The sequence below is a fragment of the Ostrea edulis genome, chromosome 6, assembly GCF_947568905.1.
Source record: "Ostrea edulis chromosome 6, xbOstEdul1.1, whole genome shotgun sequence".
NCBI classification, from domain to species: Eukaryota; Metazoa; Mollusca; class Bivalvia; order Ostreida; family Ostreidae; genus Ostrea; species Ostrea edulis.
Genome location: NC_079169.1, coordinates 24,273,758 through 24,297,803, shown reverse-complemented (window position 1 = coordinate 24,297,803; position 24,046 = coordinate 24,273,758). Strand labels below are relative to the sequence as shown.

The window sequence follows — 24,046 nt, the reverse complement described above, 5'->3', positions numbered from 1 at the left end:
GGGTCCCTAATGTAGCATACATGTAGCGGAAAGTGGGTCAGGCATGCGTCAGACTAGATACCGGTACGAACTTTTACTTTACATAAATCGATCACAAATGTGGCAAACGTTTTGTACACACCAGGCTCGTTCGCTTTAAAATTTGATGTGAAACATATATGCATATTATACCAGGTGTAAAACTATAATCAAAAACAGGTTCATTATCTTTAAAATATCTAGTTTGATTATAAGTTTGTTTTATAAAGGTTATGTTTGGATAAAATTGTTGAGAAAATTATTTTATCTTTTTCTATATTATTTATGTCTTAAAATGCCGAGAAAGGTCAACCGCAGCTAGTTTTTGCTGTATCATATTATATATAAACATAAGGCAAATTGAGTATGAAAAATGTCATTTAATCAAATGACGAACTAGATAACAAATTTTCGGGGGGTGGGGGGGTGGGGGGGGGGGCTCTTATTGATTGTTGAATAGGCTCATAACATCGTTATGAGCCTAAAGAAAAAGTAACATATTTGAAAGATTAAATCACAATTCAAGTTTTCACTTATTCTGGGGTTTTTATTTGTGAAACAAAATGCTGTCAAATTCGGTTGGGGAGCGGGGAAGAGGGTGTCAGAAAATGACAAACCCGGGGAAAGAGAGTGGTACCCACACACGCTTGTTTAAATATTTCATGATAAGTTATAATGATTTTGAAATAGATATGCACTAGTATAACTTATGATATATGAAACGAATCTGAGGATGATTTAGGTTCTCTCTGTAATTTCTGATCCCTTTGTTCATAATAAACCTTTTCAGTTTTACAAAATGCTGACTTCGTCAAAACATTAATACGGTATTTTCCGCTCCGCGTTATAGCAACACCCGCGGCAGTTTATACCGCCATGTTCACTAAAAAAAACTTAATCAATTTTTGTAATATATATGTATTTACTTCCCATTTCCCTCTTTCAAAATTTTTTTTTGAAAGAATTACAGCATAGGGGAGCGGAAACCTTATTTTCTTGGGGAAGAAGGGGTGGTTTTCAGTCAATTGATTGATTGTATTTCATATCAAATTACTCAAACTGAAACTACATGTACTTCTAAGTTAGCAAGCGCAGATATGCTCCTGTATAAAATACCATCAATATGTCAAAGCTTCGGATACGATCAAAGTATAGAATAGCGATTGAAGGACATAGTCTGATACTTAATTAGTATCATTCAAAACACAATACTGGCATTGGATGGCCGAAATAACACCGTAAATTGTCAAACCACAAGCTGAAATGAATTTCGTCTTTGCATTTGTTGTAGAAAGTCAGTTAAAAAGAAAACCTAATCCCTTGTCTTAATTGCGGATTAAGAAATAAAAAATTAACAATAATACAAAGGAAAGAGATAATTTATTAACTTCAAAAATCAATGATACATAGGCGTAGCTTGGGTTCGAATATTACCTAGGCAGGGGGTCTGGGGGGCTGCGCCCCCCAGAAGCTATCGACATTTTAACAACGTAAAAGGTGTTGTTGTTTTTTTTTTACCGAGGCAGCTGCCTCGGTTGCCTCAATGGAAGCTACGCCACTGCAATAATGATAACATTCTTAGCTTCTGAAAGTTTTGTTCAATTTTAATGATAATTACGTAACTGATATCATTCAATACACGCTCGTGCCCCCCCCCCCCCTAACTCTTCTAGCACGTGCCCCAGCTGCCCCTTTTTAATACGCCCTTGTTACGTCTTCTGGTACTGTCTGCTTTCATGTACCCGATGTGCCATGATTGATAAAAAGAGGAAGCCCCTGAATAAATTGTCATGAGGGCGAAGTGACTTTAGATAAGGCGCTAGGATTATGTGTTTCCGTGATAAATCATGCGTAGTTAAAAAAATAAAACTATTATCGCTCTCGGTATTGCACTTCCTGGATTGAAAAAAGATATGGGAACCCCATAATGTCTTACATAATATAACTTTTAATAGTCATATGATTTCTGTATGAAAATATCATCCAATAATTATCCAATTGCGAAAATTTATCTGGGGTGCTATTGGATCCCATATTCATATACGTATGCATGAATTTAATTCTTCTGAATCATTCCACTATTTCTCCTTTATCCATGTACAGAAGGCCCGGGTTTGAATTTGTGCCGCCGCATCCAGTATTAGCTTGATGACTGTTTCTGGAGCTCAATTGTAAATAAGCAATTTGAAGGGGGTTTCGGGTGATACCTTTAAAACCGAGGTATTCATTTGGAATAAAGAGTAAAACGGTTCTCCGTATTTAAATGACTCAGATCAATAGATAAACTTGTAGAAAGTGTGGCCAATATAATTCAGTTGATACCTAACTATACACAGGAATGGAGCAGTGGATGATTTTTGTGGTATTAACAACTCAAACACTTGCATTTTTACCATCCCAAGAAAGTACCAATGGGCGTCCAGATTTCACTCATGCCAGTATAACACAGGCTGGGATATACTATGCCGCTGCAGATGTCATAACGAATGTATTATCCCCTGGAAAATTCAACGCATCAGATCCAGATTCAGTCATCATCGGTTTCTTTGGTAATTACATTTCTTCAGTATTTAATTAACTTTGTTTGTAAAAGCATTGATATCGGGGTAGCCAATCTATTTGTTATTGTGTTAGAAATTGTGTATGGGGAAACGAGAAGGTTTTCTATTATTCCTTAGGTAGAATAATCCTTATTGGTCAAATGTATAAACGCTTTGAATGAATATTAGATATCCTTTATATCAAGGTGTTTAAAAATGCAACCCTTCAAAACTACTGACCGCCGTGATCTATCAACCCTTCAAAACTACTGACCGCCCAAAACTACTAACCGCCGTGACCTATCAACCCTTCAAAACTACTGACCACCCAAAACTACTGACCTCCATGACCTAATAGTTCGGACCTTTTCCCCCACATCTGGGATGTCCCGGGGTTGATCCTGCAACAAGATACATATAAAGTGACTGTTCTTCCACTAAACGCACTGCATTAGAAATACTACGATGTTTCCATTCAAAACTCAAAATATGTGGCACTTCATGTACATTGAACAGCTGGTGACGACTCCATATGAGTGAAGAAATGCATCTAATCGGACATAAACATCACGCTATCGTATCACGAAAACCGGATGGGTTCATTTATCTTGTTATAATATGCTAGTACCACGTATAGTGAGTTGCTATCTCGAGAGTCGTAAGTTTTATTTAACTAGATAATTATATTGTTATTTTGACAAGATATTTAAAACAGATAATTGCCAACATTCGATCGTGAATCTATAAACATCGGCTGGGGAATTATAACAGATCAACCCCAGTACTGACCAGATCTTGACAAAAAAAAAAAAACTACAGTAAACTATATTTAACTTTTCTTTTCAGTAGTATCACTGTATTAAAAAATTAAAAGTTTTTACTATAGTAAATCAAAGTAAACTATCCCAAAGAGGAAATCAAAGTAATGTAATCCCGCAGTCAAAGCAAGAATATTGATTATTCATACAACATATCACGTATCAAAGACAACAATCAATTTGTACGGCACACAAAACCTGTGCTCTAGAAAATGCAAAAATCCGCTCGGACAAAATCACGCGACGCGACAGAGAGAATCTGCGCGATCCGCACTCTACCGCCACTGCTATAGAGCGGTACCCCAGATGGATTGCGCCAACACATATTACCCTCCCCAATCACTAAGCTACCCCTTATTTTGTAAAAGGAGAAATGTATTAATTAATCTCGATAATTACCCAGAACGCTCTTCACACAAAACTGAAGTTACAAAAGACCATGTATACAGGTACTTTAGACTATAATTTAAATAAAAAAATTTCTTTTATTTTCTCGCTATAACATAAAACATTTAAACAGGTCATGAAATTACAGCCCATAAGCAATTCACATCACATGTTATGTATTATACAACATCACATCAACCGTGCATGGGTAGGAGAGTAACATCAAAGAACAGATACAGATCAGTGGAACGGCACGCCATATCAACGCCACGTCACGTGTCATAAGGAACTGGTATCCAAATGTTCCACCATCAGTATATAGAAAATAAATAACTCACAAAATGTGGAAATACTCTACATTAACCAAGGTAGAATCCATAAATCTTTATATAGACGGACAAAGAGACCACCAATCAAAACTTCTGTACCGAAACATACATCCAAGCAATGCTCTGAACATGATCCACATAACCTCCCCTGCTACGCGAAAGGACGCGACATTAACACGCACTCATTTCAATTACTGGACCTGGTCCGCCCTTGGTTCACTGTCACGTGACACACACAAGTATACAAACTATCCAAAAACAAGTCAGAACTTGAAAAGGCTAAGATATCCATACCCTCATTAAATTTTTACAAAGTTTGTCGGGGGACGCTTCTTGGTCTGAGAGATAACACTCTTATGAATAAGTAAATATAATGAATAGTGATTTAACTCTGGCAACATGGACTCCTGGACATACCAGAGGTGGAATCAAATGCCTAGGAGGAGAAAACACCCCCCTGTCAACCGGTAACACTCGCCGATATCCCTATATCTTGATCAGGTAAACAGTAATCCGTACTCACAATCAGCATGTAAAGAATGGTCCAACATTGGTACGAAACACGTCAGACAGCATTCGACCAATGACATTTTGTAATTACAAATTAGATCATGGAATTGGCAACCACAGAATTTGCGAAATGCAGATTTTGAACAAGATTGTTGAACTTATTTGTCAGTACCTTGCATCGATTTAAAAATTGGTCATACGCAAATCGTGCTTTGCATATCGAGTCAATTGGGAGATACATACAACTGATAGTGGAATACTGCCATACAAATACGGGAAGTTGACGATGGAGAAGTCATGTTCGTTTATCATAAAGGTGTGTTGTTAGTTTGTCTTTTGACATTTATGTTTGATAAAATATCCATATTATCTTGAATTCAAATAAATGAAATTCCATGATGTCCGTGATGTTGTGCTATTGGCAAGCAACTGAAACATAGATTGGAAGTAACGTAAAACAAAGCTGCTAATTATATGTTAAACATTGGTCAAAGTGTCAGCATTCATTGTGACATCTTAGACTCTTTCGGCATGTTAAGGTACCTAAAACAGTTTTCTCCATAAACCTGAGAGATCATTGTATCTTTAGACATGGCTGAGGGACCCGATATGGTAAGACAGCGCCTCATGGCAAACGTTTTCATCACAACCATTAAAATATTCATACTATGAATCTAGCACCAGTGCATAAATACCATGCCTTTTTTGTGATAAATCACGCTCGCTTACATGATACTCTAAACATTTTCGCTACAAGACTCATCCTCTGCATTAAAGAACTGACCATTCGTTGGATCAGTGGATGCCAGAAGGGAGTCTGTGTGATCTCTGCCCTCCGTTGCCCCGTTCCAATGATCTGATCATCCAATTCACACCGGTCTGAAAACCATACGATGTTAGCTGGAATTTGTTTTTTAAAACAACATACAGAATATTTCCAGAGCTGCATGTAATGTAATATGAATATTAAATTATATGTAATTTTTAAAATATGTCATATAAATTATATCAAGAAAACCCGCGTCTTTCATCACTTTCGACAAGGTATCGCACTCTTGCTGTAAACAAAGCCGACAAAAATTTCTAGATTCGATGATTTAAATTATTTATTCACATAATAAAACAATTACCGACACTTTCTCAGTCGATAAGATGATTAACCTGCCATCGAGGTACAATATGAAATACTTCTTAAGTAGCTAAATCATCGCATTACCCCAAAATATCAACTGTTATTAATCATTTATTAATTACACGTGTATATCATTTAGCCATCTATTTGTTTCGGTAAATTTTGAAAATCAAGTGTTGATTAAGTTGTAGTTCTATTGCTTTAAGGATAAAAAAATCCTCATTATTAATCATGCATTGACACATTCAGAGTCTTTTAGGTTAAAACTGTTGCCATTTTTGTTTGTCGATGTTTCGTAACGATTATCAATACCCTTATATTTAATCCCACTTTGTTCTACAGGTCAAGATGCCTTGATATACTTCGCAAACGTTGTCGTGTATATTGTCACGCAGAACAATTTGGCTCAGAAGACTTACAGCGAAGTTGCATCAAGAACGATGAATAGTGAACAAATTCATGCAGGTGAACATACTTTTATATGAAAAACTGTTTAGCTGAGAAACATTTGCAATTCCATAATGAAATCCTTCTTAGGGTGAAACCGGCACACTGCAGATATTCTCCAGCACCGGGAGACTACATGACAACGTGTAACATTATCAAAATATTATAACATTTGTAGAAAAATTGTGGTGGATTCACCTTAATTTTTAGTATGACATCATTTGAAACCAAACGATGGTTCAAATGCGCATTTTGAAATTAAAACCAACATTGATTGATAAAAAACGTAAGAATGTGATAGGGATCATTAAAGAAAACATAAACTAGTAAATTGATACATCAACAACTTCGCATAAATAAATGTACGCATGATTTGCTTATTTCGTATCTATTAGCATTTAGTGCAATGAAATAAATGATGCATCTAGTTGAGGATGTGGAATTTGCCACCTTTTGCAGCGCTTCATTTGACAATAGCTCTGTAAGGATGTCGATTTCATACGTTATTCTCAACTACATGCAAGGTACGTCAATACAAAGACGGAACAAAACAATTAGTTAAAACTTCATCATTTCTTATTTTGCAATTCTAAACTTCACGATGAATAGATGTATCGTAGACAATTCTCATTATCATGCGAAAACATCACATTACAGATGTACATTGTATCAATCTAACTAAATAATTCAAGAATATTTAGCATTTTCAAGACACTGTAATAAATTTGTTTTCATCCGATTAGGGAATATTGAGCTACATAATTTAAGAAAAAATATCATAATGGAAGCAAAGAAAGCTTATCCAAACTGGAATGCTACAAGAGAATTTGTCGGCGAGTATTTGTTCACTCTTCAGGAATTCTACAGCAATACCAACTGGGTTGAAATGTTTAGAAATCAAAGCTGTAAAGAACTAGGTAAGTCTTATTCTCTGGTTTGGTGTTTCTTCAAAAGAAGAATACTTTTTAAGGTGTCATGATTATAAAGACGAGGTTAAACCGGATGCTAGGAGGGGAGTCAACTTAAGCATGCACAAGTGTACGTTTCCAACGGAGCAAATCGGAACATCGGTCGGCCTTTTAAATTTCTTCTCGACTTGGCGGAAAATGCCGATCAATGTTCTGATTGCACTGGACAATTTTTGACGCGACCATTATTTATAGACTGGGGCCTAGGGTAAAACACTATCGTACGTATGTGTGTGAGAGTGAGGTCAGCTTTGTCATGCAGTTTCATACGTTTATCGGATTCAGCATTGAATTCAGCTGTGAGCTCGAAATAAAAGACACCACAAAGTCCAGTGGCGTAGCTACACTGTAGCACTGTATGCACGTGCTTACAAATATTTTCGTTAAATTTTTATTACATATTAAGAAAAATGTCATCAGCTTCGGGGGGGGGGGGGGGGCTTCCGCCCCCAACTGGGGTCGTCCACTTTTGCTTCATACATGTACTTATATATTTTATTGAAAGTAGACATTGACGGCAGGATGACAACTCAACTGTATGACAAACGGGATGATTTCAACTTCTCCATTGTCGACTTCCCATATTCATGTAGCAATGCTCCATAATAGCCTGCATATGGTGTTTATAACTCTCAAATGATTCGATACGCAAGAGCTTGTCTTGCGTATGGTCAGTTTTGAAATCGATGCAAGCTACTGACAAACAAGTTGATGGTACAGGGGTTTCAACAGTCTCGATTGAAATCAGCATTTCGCAAATTCTATGGTCGTTATAACAATCTAGTTCGTCAATACAGTCTATCATTCGGTCAAATACTGTCTGACGTGTTTCATATCGATTGTTAGGTCTTTCTTGGCACACTGATTTTGACTACAGATAACTCCGTTTACCTGATCATGAGATAGGGCTCACGGCGGGTGTGATTGATCGACAGAGGATGCTTACTCCTCCTAGGCACCTGATCCCACCTCTGGTATATCCAGGGGTCCGTGTTTGCCCAACTATCTATTTTGTATTGCTTATAGGAGTTATGAGATTGACCACTGCTCGTTATCTTCACCTTTCATTCATAAACAAGAGAATTTTAAAAACTGTTCTTTATGGTAAGTGAAAAGCAGTTTTCTATTCTTAATAAAAACGATTAATGGTATAGAGTCTAAATTCATTTATACATAGCTCCATGGCAACATATTCACCTCAGCAACCTTCAGCGAAGGAAGTAATATATTGTTCATATCATTTGTGACTCAGCTTTTGAATTGAAAAACGAGTCAAGCTTTTTGTTGCCAGATTTATATCATTGGATTAAGATATTTTGTTGCCGTATCTATATCATTTCTTTAAAGTATGGAACTTAAACCTAATTATTTAGATCAAATTGTGCCCCATGTTGAATTTGAACTTTAAGGTCCAGACCAAATACAAGGGCGATTCTTAATTCTGAGATTAAATGTCGAAGGTATACATATTCCATGTCTATTAAGTCTATATGTCATTACAGCTGTAGCAGTAGGACTTTTGATGAAATATTTGCATGTTTCAAGATTAAAAATAGAATATGTTTCAAAACACATTATATAACCAAGAATATTAACGGTATTTGTTAGAAACACGTGCCTATGATCGACGTATTGCAATCCTTTATTAAAGTACAGCAAGTTGTTTATTTATCTTGTTGTGAAATAATTCCTTAAAACAAATTTTATATTCTTTAATATCAAAAACTAAATGTAAGTTTGGTGGTTATATTAAATAAAAATGAATGAAATGATAAGCAAAATATTCATAGATGTCACAAAATCGATATTTTGATATAAACCTATCAGATTTTATCTTCAGCAAATCAATTTTTGATAGCAATTCATCGGAAATATTAGGTTTTTTTTCAAAATCTTGATATCCGATGTCAGAAGTTGAATTCTGATATTACAAAATTGCTTCATACACAGTAATATGATCCTCTGTAGTAACACATTCAAGTACTTTTACAGGGATATCTGGAAGGTCTTTACCTATTCCAGTTGCCAATGGCTACACAGTAACCTGTGTGGATTGTGATTATACGGTGCAGGCGTAAGTATAAATACACTGAGGATCATGGTTAAAAGCGATATTATTTTAATCTTTGTTCTCATTCATGATGATATATGTGAATAATTTAATTCTTATTGTATCCTTGTCTCTGATTGGTCAAATTCCAATTGAGGAACGCATGTTATTTTTTATAACCTGGTTTGGTATGGGGACACACCCCCTTGACAACCAGATGCCGGAACTATTTTTTTATCTCTAAATTTACATCGCAGCACTGTTTTCAGCCTTCTATGGAATAGAGTCCCGTGGGGACCCGGGTTAGAATAGGTCCTCAGTACCCCTTGCTTGTCGTAAGAGGCGACTAAATGGGGCGGTCCTTCGGACGAGACCGCAAAAACTGAGGCCCCTTGTCACAGCAGGTGTGTCACGATAAAGATCCCTTCCTGTTCAAAGACCGTAAGCGCCGAGCATAGACCTAAATTTTGCAGCCCTTCACCGGAAGTGGTGACGTCTCCATATGAGTGAAAGATTCTCGAGAGGGACGTTAAACAATATTTAATCAATCAATCTATGGAATAGAAGGTCAACGTGTACAATCAGATACTTCGGTTTGAGTTGTATTTTTTCCGAATTTATGTACATTTTGATAAACGAAGGTTAGTATTTTTGTCTTCTGTATTAAATTATAAGGAATGACTCTAATTCTGGTGCAAATGATTCGAGTATAACCTGGTTTGGGTCCGTTTACGTTTTTTATACTCCGCTTCGCGGAATTAAAGTCATTCCTTAAATCTAATATTACTTTTATTTGTCTTCACACCACAGAATCAAACAGCTTTCGTGTGCTCACAACATAAAGCTAGATGGTCGTGTTCTCACAAGTGGCTACACAAGTTATCAACATATTCCTAAACCTTTAGGTAAACTGTCAGAAGACAATTGAAATCCTCTTTATTAACGCTTTAATAATTACACTGTCTGTGGAGCATCGTGACATCAAACACAGAATGTACTCCTTTCAAATATTCAAAGAAAAACAATTAATTTATATATCAAAGTAATTCTGCTGGTTTTTAAAAATTCTAATATTGATCATTGTTCGTTATCTTCACCTTTCATTTTCACTAAATTTACGCAGTTAACATTGGTTCTTCATTCATCTACTATATTCAATTTTGTTCGATTAGCATTTTCATTCATATGTTGAGTCGATATATCCCTTCTACTTCGTACTTAGATATTTATTGAAAATAGATATTAACAGCAAACTAACAACCCATATTTATGACAAACGGAATGATTTCACTTCTCCATCGCCAACTTCCCATATTCGTGTAGCAATATTCCATTATCCCCTGTATATGATGTTTATATTTCTCAGCTGATTCGATACGCAAGACCTTGTTCTGCGTGTAATCAATTTTTAAGTTAAGGCAGGCTATTGAGAAACAAGTTGATATTACAGAGGTTCCAACAGTCTCCTTTAAAGTCAGCATTTCACAAATTCTATGGTCGTTATAATGATCTAATTTGACAATACAGCCTATCATTGAGTCAAATGCTGTCTGATGTGTTTCATACCGATTGTTAGGCCGTTCTTGGTACACTGATTTTGAATACAGATTACTCCCCTTACCTGACCAAGACATAGGGCTCAGGGCGGGTGTGACCGGTCAACAGAGGATGCTTACTCCACCTAGACTTCTCTGGTATGTCAAGGAATTCGTGTTTGTCCAACTCTTTATTTTGCATTGCTTATAGGAGTTGTGACATTGATCACTGCTCGTTATCTTTAATCCAGATGCAAACTTTCCCAAATTGTGTGCGTTCAAGGTTTTTTTATGTACATGCGAATATAATCGAGAGCATATTTTTTGTCCTGACTGTTAGCTTGTCCGAAAGTTTAACCTTTCTTATAACTTTTGAATTCTGGGTGATGGGACTTTCATATTTCCTTGTGACAAAATCTTACTTTGGAGGGTTACCAAAATTTTAACCTTCTGATCTTGACCTTGGAATTTGACCTACTTTAAAGAAAACCTAATATATCAAATATCTGATTAAATACATGTAATGGTATCATGTGTGAATTCTGTAGATGAGGCCATGGAAAATATTTGGCTATTCTGTGTGCCTCCTGAGCATCACAAAAGATTAGATGGTCTCGTGTATGAATTCTGTAGATGAGACCATAGGAGATATCTACATGTAGCTACTTGGTGGCTCCTTAGAATTACAAATGGGTTATTGGTCTCATGTATGAATTCTGTAGATGAGACCATGGTATATCTGACTATTCTTTGGCTTATCAGCATTAAAAATGACCGAAGGATCTCATGTACATATATGAATTCTGTAGAAGAGACCATGAAAAATGTATTTGACCATTCTCTTTTAATAATGATTTTAAAAAATACATGTAATCTATTATGTAGGCTCAGATGATGCAGTATGCACAGGGGGTTGTCTTCGGCATTGTGGAAAATAAAATAAATAGAATAAAACTAAGAATCATTTTGAAAATCACTTTGAAATTCGTTGCAATAAAAATTCAATATACATACGATGATACTGTTGTAGGGTATACTATATAAACGATCGATGTAATAATTACCTACGGACATCAACATCTTTATCAAAACGACTTTTAAGTGATTTTGAAGAGCATTTATATATTTTTGATTTAACATGTTTATTATTCACAATCCGCAATAACAGCTCCTGTTTAAAATGATATGGGGGGAAGGTCAACATAAACCGAAAATATTACCACAGAATCTGATGTTTTTCTACTGCTAATATACATGTTATATGTACCTTATATATATACATATATATATATATATATAGGTGAAGATAACGAACAGTGATCAATATCATAACTGCTATAAGTAATACAAAATAAAAGTTGGGCACCCCCCCCCTCCCCCCGTGAGACCTATACATGTATCTTGATCAGGTAAACGGAGTTATTCGTAGTCCGTATATAGTGTGCCATGAACGGCCTAACGATCGGTATAAAATATGTCAGACAGCATTTGACCCTATGATATGATTTAGTGTGGCCCTAGATCGATATGCCCCAATATGTTCTCAGATAGCTACGGACTTGCAGCTAGTGTGACCCTACTAATTTTGAATAGAGTTTGGTTTAATTAATTTTCTGTATATTCCCAAATAAAACTTTGATCTTCTATTGTGGTCCCATCCAATCTCCGGGGTCCCTTAACAGAACAAACTTGCATATGAACTACCTGAAAATATTTGCATATCCATGCGACTAACCATGGCGCTAATGACGTGGAGATGAAGATTCTTGAACATGTTTCCCTATACATTCTTTTGTAAAACTTTGATTCCCTTTGGTGGCCCACTCTATTTCAGAAGGCCAAAATTTGAACAAACTTGAATCTGCACTACCTAGGGATGTTTGTATTTTAACATGACCAGTGATGGTCCTGTTGATCGAATTCTTGAGCAGAATTACCCAATATACTTTCCTGTATATTACGAGTCGACAAGTACAATTTTGATTCCTATTGTGGCCCCATCCTATTCCCGGAGTCCATGATTTGAACAAACTTGAATCTACTCTGCATCAGGAAGTTTTCATGTAAATATCAACTTTTCTGGCCAAGGGGTTCTTGAGAATATTTTTAAATGACCTCAGTTTATTTTTGCCTTCCCTGGCCCTTCAGGTACCTCATACTATAAATCAAAACTAAATTAAAACCATATCCATGCTCAAATAAAATGCAAATCCAACCCTCAATTCAAATCTGAACCTTGTTCCTATGGGATGAATAGTAAAGTCCTAGAATTTTGATAACATAAAATGGTTTAGTCAATCATTACATCCCTGACATGAACACATCGCATATCAGAATACCCAATGCATATTGATATGTGCAGCAGGAATATATATGGTTTAGGGTTATGGACCTCAATTGTTTTAAATATATTTCAACAATCATGAAATAAGATTTGGGATTTCCCTAGGGTACTTGCCAAAGACAATTCTCTATGCATCTTGACATATGAAGGAAGAATATACATGGTATAAGATATGTTATGTGGTAACTATTGTGGTTTCTTTGTTAGTTACACAAGTATGACAGAGAGTATATGCATGCATTTAAAGACAAACCCTTGCATACGGTTTTCACTGTCTTATGACAGTATTTAGTTCGTACTCAATCACAATTTAAGACATATAATGAAAGTCCAAAGACTAACCGTGTTCAGAGTATAGAGTGTAAAAATGCTATGAAGATCTGAGAAACAATGTTTTTCTCGGATATGTCTGATGAGGAATATTAATAATGGAAATATTCTAATTTATTTGATACTTACAGGCAACTTATTGGACTGTTACTAAATACGTAGACTTTAAGCTATTCATTGAATTGCAGGGCCAACATTATTCCCATCCCACAAAGGAAAATGTAGCCATGGAGGTCAATATGACAAAAGTCGAATGATTCCTGCTACAGGAGGAATTAACAAGGAAACGTCTAATCCAGAATTATCTCCCCATTTTCATCTTCATGGAATGGCCGGTCTTGCTGCAATTCAAGCAACGAAGGATTTCTTTATTGGAAAAGGTAGATTTAAGATGTATGCATAGACCATGGCCTTATAGAGATATTGATAAAATACTAGTAAAATGTCTAATTCTTTTAGTTTTTTAGTTCATTAGTTCTAGAATTACAGTTGACATCGATGTCGTCCTTACCGTTTTCGTCCAAACTAATTTCTTGTACATATTCTCTACAGCGACTTCATTTTGTTTTTAATTTTCTGTATTTACAGTTCAAAGGTATTTTCTTTATCAACTTTTCAAGTTCATGCCGCAGTTCATACCTACATCTTCAAACTGAAATTTGTTTCTGATATGTATTTGTAATTTAATTGAATGATGATTGACGTGCATGTAAGAAATATCTTTTTTGTAAGAATTTGGACTACTGTCAAAACTGGGGATTGAGACATTCAGACACTTACTTGGAATGCACTACAGAAATCCATGCTATAACTGTCTTGCTCCTGGACTATCCGTGGTATTTGTCATTGATGATACTGGATCAATGGGCGAAGAAATTCGCGAAACTGCTATGCATAGTGTAGACATTGTAAATCAAGCATTACTTCTTGGAAACAAAGGACCAAACAACTATATTCTGTCTACTTTTAATGACCCAGGTAAGAACGCGCTATGAACAGGAAATTATGCGATTTTTTCACTGTTTCCAGTTTGATTTAAGTACGTTTTTAATTACTTATAAAACAATATTTCCCCCCGAATTAACTGAAAACGTGATTATGATAACATCAAATATTTTAACATTTAAAACATTGAAAATTAAAATATCTAATGTAGAATATCAAAACAACAAAGGATATAAAGACACAAATAACAATTTGTATTTGTTGTATACTAGAATAAAAGAAATACTAAAACAAACAACACGTTTATACCTATTTAAGATTTCGATCATAGAACAGATTGATATTTAAAAGTTAATTGCAAGCTATGTGCTAGCTATATATACAGTATGATGCAACATATATTCGTACAAAATGGCGGCGTGTTTATAACCGCGACGGAATTTGTTCAGACTTCAAACTTCGTCTCTGTAACTTTCTTTTGATGTAGCCATATATTTTCAATGATGTTGATGTCAGGACTTTGTGCTGGCCAGCTCATCGTTGTTATGCCATTTCTATAAATAAAATTTTGGGTTGAACGTGCACGGTGAAGTGATACATTGTCATCTTCAAATTGCACTGGTTATTTGGAAAATGTCAGACTATGACCGGCCACAAATTGTCATCCAGAATTTGCTGGTATTTATTTGTATTGCTTTCAACTGCTGAAATAGTAACGACCCCATGTCATTTAATACAGATGCAAATCGTAACTTCGTTGTATGGCTTCGTCCAACGTGCCTCCACTAAATCTGGTATTTTGTCCCATAACAATTTTAGACTCATCTGAAAATATCCCTTTTCTCCAGTATTTGTCACCTTTTAGTTTCCTTTTTTCCCGACACCAAGACAACCGCTTTTTTTCCTTTTCACCTTTCTACCTACTAGCTTTTTCTTAGCAACTCATCTAGCAAATCCATTTTTGTGTAGATGTAATTACATAGTTCTTTTGGATATCGGTTGTTCTCTATTTTCATTAAATTTATGCGTTATCTCCCGTAAAATCTCTCTTCTGTCATTCTAGCTTCAAATAGTCTCGGGCAGTCACGGTAGGTTTCCTGCCTAATCTAGGAATGTTTTCTTTGGAACCTCGTTTCTTTGTTTTTCCTCGTTTGTACACGTTTCTTAAAACTTCCAAATGTAGACCTGAACACACCCAAGATTTCTGAGGGGTAACTGATGGTTTTACCTTCTTGTATTAACTTCCGTGCAAATTATTTACTTTGTTATTCAACTCTTTCCCTTTGCGCCCCATTCAGGACATTAACGACGACAGAAAAACAGCTTTCATCAATGATGAGCTCAAGAGATTAAATGTCGACATTGCCACTCTGCAGCAAACACGGCACGTCTATGCAAGTACATTAAAGGAGAAGGACTACCCATTCATCTGGCCAGAGAAGAGATCTTATGAACCCAGAAAACATGGAGTGGGCTTTGCAGTAAAGAACAATTTGCTGAACATGGTTGAACCAGGCAACAACGGCTCCGAGCGAGCCCTGACTCTCCGCCTTAACACCACCAAAGGCCCCATCATCCTTGTCAGTGCGTATCCCCCGACGCTGTCCGCCACTCCATATACTAAGGATGAGTTCTATCAGAACATTGCATCCATCATCAACAACACCGCCAGTACCGCACAACTTGTTCTCCTGAGTGAATTCAATGCCAGAGCTTATGTCCCTCTTGCCTGGGTTCGTTTGAAGTGGGGAAATCAAAGTTTTTTGGGATGAGGGCACAATCCCCTGCTGTACTTCGGGTCTAATAATTTGACCATGCAATCTCCAATTGAATTGCAGATAAATGGAGTTAAATTAAAGATAGGTGTTTATACTTTGCAACATATCCTCAAAAGATTCAGTAGCATCTGGCACAAAGGGTGCTGATTATTTGAGTAGAATTTCTAGGCTGCTAATCCACTGTTTCGTGAGTTTGCCCACATTATTTACTTTCTTTCCCTTTTTTCTTTATGCATGAAATACTTTTATATATTTTTATCTTTTCTATCATCTATTCATAGTGCGCAATAACAATGGAATATGAAAGGGTACAAGTTGATTTTGCACTGACTACCATCATGAATTAGCACATTCGTATTCAGATTAATTATCGTGCATTGTGGATCAGCTGATTGGACGAATAGGATGTGTCCTACTTCACTCCCGAGAAAACATTTTGATTAGCAAGCCAAAAACAATAAACATGTAATTTGCAATGTAAATGCGTTTGTAGATTTAGTATAGTTAGATAGTGCTAGCTTTTCTACATCTTTAGCCATCTTATGTAAACCTTTTTGTTTGTCGTGAAGAAGAGACAGGTCGCCATGAAAAAATGACAATCTACATGCGCTGCAACACGTGTGTGTCTTTTTTTTAATTCTGCTCTTTAGTTTACGCTGCATGTTTTGTTGATTTGTCTCCATGTTTTGAGTTTATTATCTATGCATACAATGTAGAAACAACTTTACAAAACACGACAAATGGTCAAGAAATGAAACGTTGGCTTCTGCATTTGAGTGCCAATGGTGGAGGTGATTGTCCAGAAATGGCTATGGCGGGTTTAATAAATGGTGAGTTCCGCTGTATCTTTTAGATATACACATTGTTATTTTATTTTTCGAAAGATTTCTACATGTCCTTTGGAATATTAATTCTTTATATTTTACATCTACAACTGTAGCTGTTCATATAATTACTTTCCGGGAAGGGGTGGGCAAATGCATGAGATTAGATTTTTACAGTGGAATATATCAGTTTTTAATTAAAGTTTCACTCTTCAAGAACCATAAGGACGTAATTTGTAAACTTTATATGCAAATGTAGTGTAGGTTCAAGATTCTCCACACACACACACGCGCACACACACACACACACACATGTACACATCTTGTCGTTTTGTCACTGTCTCCGGGTTTTTTTTAAAGAAATCAACCAGGATACAATAGTTCAAATCCATAAGGATTCATCTTGTAGTGTAAATTCAAGATAGAGTGCACACTCCCCCGTTGGGCTACATGAAGATTTAATGTCAGGAAAATGCAACTATCCATGTAAGCTACTTGTAGTATTTGAAATATAACATTAATTTGCATCTAGCATCGAGGATAGCCAATCCAGGATCCTGTTTATTCTTCTTCACCGATGCTGATGCAAAAGATGCAAATAATAAAACCAAATCGGAATTCATTGAGCTGGTAAATAGTAAGAATCTTCATCCTGTGTACTTCCTTCGTGGTGATTGCGGTGGTGGTAGGAAAAAACGGTCAACCTTTACTGTTCCCGTTGACATCCATTGCATTCCCAATGACGAGGCACCAGGTACGTAATCTAGGATTCAATAACTGAAAGTCATGTATTGGCACGACCTTTGTAGCAACTGTTAATGATATAATAACCATTCTGATACAATTTTAGACGAAGGCAGTGTATTATGGTTGACTTGGACCTCATTTGAGTGCGTTGAACACCACCTAGCAGCAATTGATTAAGTGTAAGGAAATTCACGATGAGAACAGGCCAACACGCGAAAGTGAAAGTCTCCGTCTAAAACTGCTGCAAAATTTTTATTTTATTAGTATAGTTATTCCAATAATATTCGTAGACACCATACATTGTACCAATCACTACTGCGTTTGGGATTTACATACCTACCTAACTTAAACCCTATCCATTGCTAGAAGTCTGAATTTACCACAAAATGCTTTGCCATAAGTAAAAGCTTTTATACGTGTTAAAACAGTTTTTGTCCTCAACCTTTTCAAAGTACTCTCATTTATTCGACGACTACCACTGCATAATTGCTGCTCCAATCGTTGTGGTAGATGAAATTTTTGGTATGCTGAAACAAAGCTTTATTTTTCATTTCAATTCAGATGAATTCGGACCCATCAGAAGATTATTTTTTCCTAATATCAATACCTGTAACGTCTAATAATATGATAATGGGTAGTTCAATCTCGTCTGATATTCGGATCAGCTAGACATTTCGACTGACGCCTTCACCGAATCTCGGATCAGTTCTTCATCAATTCACATTCGACTTCGACTGCTTCTAGCAATGAATGCACCTACATATAGGTGATATTGCCGTTCGCTTCAAAAGGGGTGATTTGTTTTTTTAACCAACTCTTTATTATTTTTATGCCGCAATCTGGCAATGCTTACTGTCTAGGTTTGTAAATCCCGAAATAAAAACAGTTATTAAATTTTCTGGTAAAAGGATGGCTTCCACGACGTAATTGTTTATCTCCTAATATTGAAGAGTTCCTATTATCTGCTTTTGTTTTAGTTAGTGGTATAAAGTATCTGCGCATACCTACTATATAAAAGTCCACCCGATAACATGCGCTCATCTAGAGAGAGATTAAGGGTCCTTATATATCATCATGACTTAAGAAAAAATGAGTTATTACTTTTGTACCCACCTCGTGTGTACGAAAACATATTTTCCGTCTCACGGTTTGTTAAAGTTCAACAAAAGGAAACAACTATCGGACAAGTCGGTATTTGCGTATTACCGGTGAATTATGTCAAATTTTATTCATACTCGATATTTAACCATAGATGTATTAATATTTACACCTTTCACTGTTTTGCCAACAACAAACTTCTGGCCACTGACTGTATAGTTGTATTTATGCTACAGTATTATCGTAAAATCATTGAGTTTGATAGAGCTTGAACTGTCAACACTTCGTTCATCATTGCAAAGTGACCAAAAAGAAATAATTACACAATCATCTATTAGACAAGAAAACCGAAAATTATTTCAATGAAGCCCTTCGGCTAAATTAGGCACGAAGCAAGAGGGGGAATATACGTTTGGACCATACTTTTTCTCCGTTATCTGTAAACGCAAAGGCCATTATATATTACACGCAAACCGTGACTGACCGACTGGTACCCGCTATCAGTAAAAGATAGAGATGATGTAAGTTTAAATCGATGAATTGAATCCATACCCGGAGGAATATCCCAACCCCACGATTTAGGATTATACATGTAAGTGATGGGTTGAATTAAACCAATTTCATTTATTTGGGGTTTCTAAAGGCTGAGTTTTTTTCTTGTTAAAACTTCTAACCTCCCCCACGAAAAAGTAATCCTGGATCTGCAGATGCAAAAACATTCCTGTTCGATAACAAAGTTATCAAAACTTGGAAATAAATCTTATCATTCACGACATCTAAAGCCATATTCAAAATGAAATAATCAATGTCCGCGAAGCAGGTTCATCTCTGTCACAAATAAGTTACAAGTTGAAGCAAACATTAGCACAGCAATTTGCACGAGACAACTTTTTCACCATTCCAAGGACAATTCAAGTAGCATCATTGGACACATCAGCTACATGGTCATATTGCTTAATATAAGCATTTAACACTCGAGGGGTTAGACCCCTCGTGACAAATGGTTATGAGATAACGCCTACATGAAGGATATCTTGACACCATGTAAATACATAAATAAATAAAATTTTCAGAATATCTTTAACCAATGTCGGTGAAAAACATCTCTTCAATTTAAGATTGAAATGGCAAGGAATGACTTTGGGATTGTGAGGCATATTAACTCAAAACTTCTTTAATTCGCAGACGTGGTGCAAGTTTTTTTTCGTATGTTCTTTTGTTCTCATTCAAGAGGTTTTAACTCCTGTAGAGACGTCACAAGCGTTAGGTGAAGTGTTGCAGCTTTTGACTCATGCATGGTGCTCAGGGCAGTAACAGTGAGGATTCTTTATCATACCAATGCCTACGTACTGTGACGAGGAGTCTGTATCTATAATTACATGTATACAAGGTCTTATTCGAAAGACCTGCGACTTTAGGCTATACAATATGTAGGTCAAAATTCAAGGTCAGAGTAGCATACTTGTACGTGTCAGTTTTCGTCAGGGATTTTTTTTTACATCGTCAGTTTTCTAGTTTCTCTGTGTTTCGTATTTTGTAGAAAGGGTGAAGCGAGGCGTTGGTGGTTTAACATTTTTCAGTGATTTAGCGCAAGCCACTGGGGGTAAAATTGTTCACACAACATCAGGTTCTTTAGGTGCTATCTTGAGTACCTTCGTGGAGGTAAATATAATATTTTTTTCAATTGAAAGTTCTTTGCTTTTATTTGGGTTTGTTTGACGTTTGAACTCAACAAGTTTCCATACATAAAAGATGAACGACATTTTTTCCGTCTTGGTTGTGATTAAATCAACATGATGAGTTGTAACGTATCACCAAAAATTAAGTCAATAAAATGATTGTCGTAAAAATAAATATTTTTTGAAGATATCTTCTCATTTAATCAACCAAACGACTTAATGAAATCGGTTTTTAATGTTACGATTTGTTTTCAAGACGGTGTAATCAAAATCGCTTTTATTTAATCGTTTGATTAATAAAATTGACATCTTGTCAACATCTTTTCGGCGACGTACAACAAATACCATCTTTTAAAAGTCGTGTAATAATTAGGACGACATTCATTTTATTAGATTAATTTTTTGCGATAAGCTACAAGTCATCATGTTGATTTAACTACAAATATGTCGTTCAGTGCATAACGATAAAGACTTAATGAGTTTAAAAAGTAGTTTAATTGTTAAAATCGGCTACATATCGACTTCTTGATATCGACATGTTGATATTAAATGAATTTCAATATTTTGGATTGAGAACAATTTTACGCGTACGGTTACCTTTTTATGCCCCCGAGATCGAAGATCGAGGGGCATATTGTTTTTGTCTTGTCTGTCATTCTGTAATTCTGTCATTCTGTCTGAAACTTTAACCTTGCTAATAACTTTTCAACAATAAGTGATAGAGCTTTGATATTTCACATGAGTATTCCTTGTGACAGGACCTTTCCGTGGGTACCAACATTTTTGACCCCGTAACCTTGACCTTGGAGTTTGACTTACTTTTTGAAAACTTTAACCTTGCTAATAACTTTGAACAATAAGCGATAGAGCTTTGATATTTCACATGAGTATTCCTTGTGACAAGACCTTTCCTTTGGTATTGAACCTTTTGACCTTGACATTTGACCTTCTTTTAATTTTTTTTACATTGGTTTTAACTTCTAAATGGTGAATATTAGAGCTTTCATATTGTACATGAGCATTTCTTTTAACAAGATCTTTCTACTGGTACCAAGATATTTGCCCTTGTGACCTTGGCCATCTTCGGAATTGGCCATTATCGGGGGCATTTGTGTTTCACAAACACATCTTGTTGTTATTTAAATTTTGATCATTTGACAAATGGACAAATCACCTGACAAGTCGACATCATTAACTGACAAGTCGATATAATTAACTGACAAGTCGACATCATTAACTGACAAGTCGATATAATTATCTGACAAGTCATGGCAGAAATATGTCCTCATACCGACGAGAGAGTGAAAAAATCATTCTTATAACCTCACAATTCTGAATCTAGGTCATTTTCTCGGATTGAAAATATAATTAGAGTTGCATTTGGGTTCATGCATAAACAATTGATTTTGGAACACAAACATTACTCTAAATTTTGGGATACAAATATATCCCTTATCATTTATAGTTCTTTAGCTTGCCCTCAAACAGTTATGTAAATGTCATAATAATGTAATTTTCTCTTTGTAGAATAACTTGAGAGTAAAAACCGTGGCCGTGGATTCATTTGAAATGAATGAGACCCAACATTCTTTTCTAGTTGACCTTGACCTATCGCTTTTGACTGTAAAGATAGAAGGCTACACATCCTCGACTGTGAATCTGAAAAGACCAGATGGTATTATAATAGACATCAGGGTTTTTTTTAATTACATCCAAGAAAAATTAATATCGATGACTTAGATGTGTAGAATTTTGTTTCAGGTACTGATCAGGATTTTACTGAAAATGCGACAATAGATATTATTCAAAACACAGCAGTTATATCAATACAGGTAACATTTACTTTCAAATAAACATGAATAAAATCTTTTCAATTCTTACGCCGAAAAGCATTTCTTTCGATTACCTCGTTTATTTTCGTACTACCCCTGTCAGTGGCTACATAGGGAGCTCCCCTAAATTTTTCTGGGACCACGAATAAATTCATATTGTGACTATCTTGAAATTGTCAGGATTGATACAATGAATCATCTACATATTAGGACAGTATTGTGCAAAAGTAAACAAATCAAAGAAATGTCCCAGCAGTAACAGACATATAAATCAGCAGAAAATAAGAGGTACACAGAAGATGGGGGAGTTCGTTAATGCTTGGCTGTATTAGTCTGACAAATATGACGTCATACACACGTTATGCATAGCTGACGTATAAGATTTGCGTTCTATGTGTATCAAATAATAATATGATGTATTATATGTACGATTTTTTTCTGAAGCAAAATTAATACATATATTTTCTTCAGTTTTAAAACATTACTCTGATTTTGTTGGCGTTGTAAAATATCAAGTTTTATTCCGTGACATAAAACAAGAAGTACCGACTTGGATTTCCAGTGAAACAAAATCACCAAGGATGGGATCAATTGCATTCAAATTTTAATGAAAAACTTTCAATTACATTGATAAATTTATCAATTGCTTGCAATTACAATTACATTGATTTTGACCAATGCAATTGATTACTCTCAAATTACTTTGGAGAATTTAATTTTAAATACATGAAATGCGAACAGTGATCAATCTCATAACTCCATACAAAATTGAGCCAGGCAAACACGGACTCAGTTACTTACATTTATTTTAAAAAATCGTGAGCATTGCAATTTTGTTTTACAGTTTTGAGTTCATTTTCATCATCATGAAATTCTCATTGTCTACATCTGGCCTTGCAATTTCCAGATGCATTTTCTGGGACATTAAATCCATCCAGTACAACTGACGTCATGTTTAGTTCTGAATATATTGTCTGAATGTAGTGAACTCTAACTCTGGTATTTTTTTCTACCTGTAATTTTGTTATCAGTTATGATTTGTAATTATGTTGTATTTAAACCTATGAGAATCTGAATTTGGAGTTCACACCTGAACAAAATTAGACCTTCACCTTTAGCCCTGGGCACTGTGGCTGTGCTGCATCAAGACATAATGAGACATTTTATTATTGCCACACATTCTATGACAAACAATGAAACAGCCTAATATCATTATCATCGGACACTTTCATTACTGTTGCAACATTTTGCAAACTTTTTTGAATAAATAAGTACATGTAATCGAAAAGTAATTGAAATGTACAGTACATGTAATTAAAAATACTTGACTTTTTAAAAATGTATTAAAATACATTTAATCATTTGTAATTGTAAGGAAAGTCAATTACAAATATATTCGATTACTCTATAAAAATGTAATTAAATACGGCTAATTACGATTACATCTTTCAATTACCACATCCCTGAAAATCACGATAAAAAAAGAAAAGGTAAACATAACGAACAGTGATCGATCTCATAACTCCTTTAAGTAATGCAAACTTAATTAAGAGCTGGCAAACACGGGACCCTGGGTATACCATAGGTGGTATCAGATTCCTAGGAGGAGTAAGCATCTCTTGTTGACCAGTGTCACGCGCCATGAGCGCTGTATCTTGATCAGATAAACGGTGTAATCCACAGTCAAAATCAGTGCCAAGAACAGCATAACAATTAATATGAAACTCGTTAGACA

General features: G+C 35.5%; 1 protein-coding gene across 3 annotated transcripts in view; it reads left to right on the top strand.

The window, feature by feature from the left end:
* The first annotated feature begins 2,293 nt into the window (after positions 1-2,293).
* LOC125683233 (von Willebrand factor A domain-containing protein 7-like) overlaps positions 2,294-24,046 on the top strand; it is a 33,486-nt gene continuing 11,733 nt past the window's right edge. Inside the window, exons 1-12 of one of the 3 annotated variants that reach the window (XM_048924175.2) lie at positions 2,294-2,567; positions 6,077-6,199; positions 6,925-7,098; positions 9,142-9,223; positions 10,010-10,104; positions 13,597-13,788; positions 14,141-14,386; positions 16,848-16,961; positions 17,488-17,709; positions 20,341-20,462; positions 22,007-22,154; positions 22,241-22,311. In XM_048924175.2, the coding sequence (XP_048780132.2) occupies positions 2,357-2,567; positions 6,077-6,199; positions 6,925-7,098; positions 9,142-9,223; positions 10,010-10,104; positions 13,597-13,788; positions 14,141-14,386; positions 16,848-16,961; positions 17,488-17,709; positions 20,341-20,462; positions 22,007-22,154; positions 22,241-22,311 (1,800 nt within the window). In that variant the 5' untranslated portion in view covers positions 2,294-2,356. The remainder of the gene's footprint in view (positions 2,568-6,076; positions 6,200-6,924; positions 7,099-9,141; positions 9,224-10,009; positions 10,105-13,596; positions 13,789-14,140; positions 14,387-16,847; positions 16,962-17,487; positions 17,710-20,340; positions 20,463-22,006; positions 22,155-22,240; positions 22,312-24,046) is intronic. The other 2 variants (XM_056142107.1, XM_048924172.2) reach the window with 2 other exon arrangements.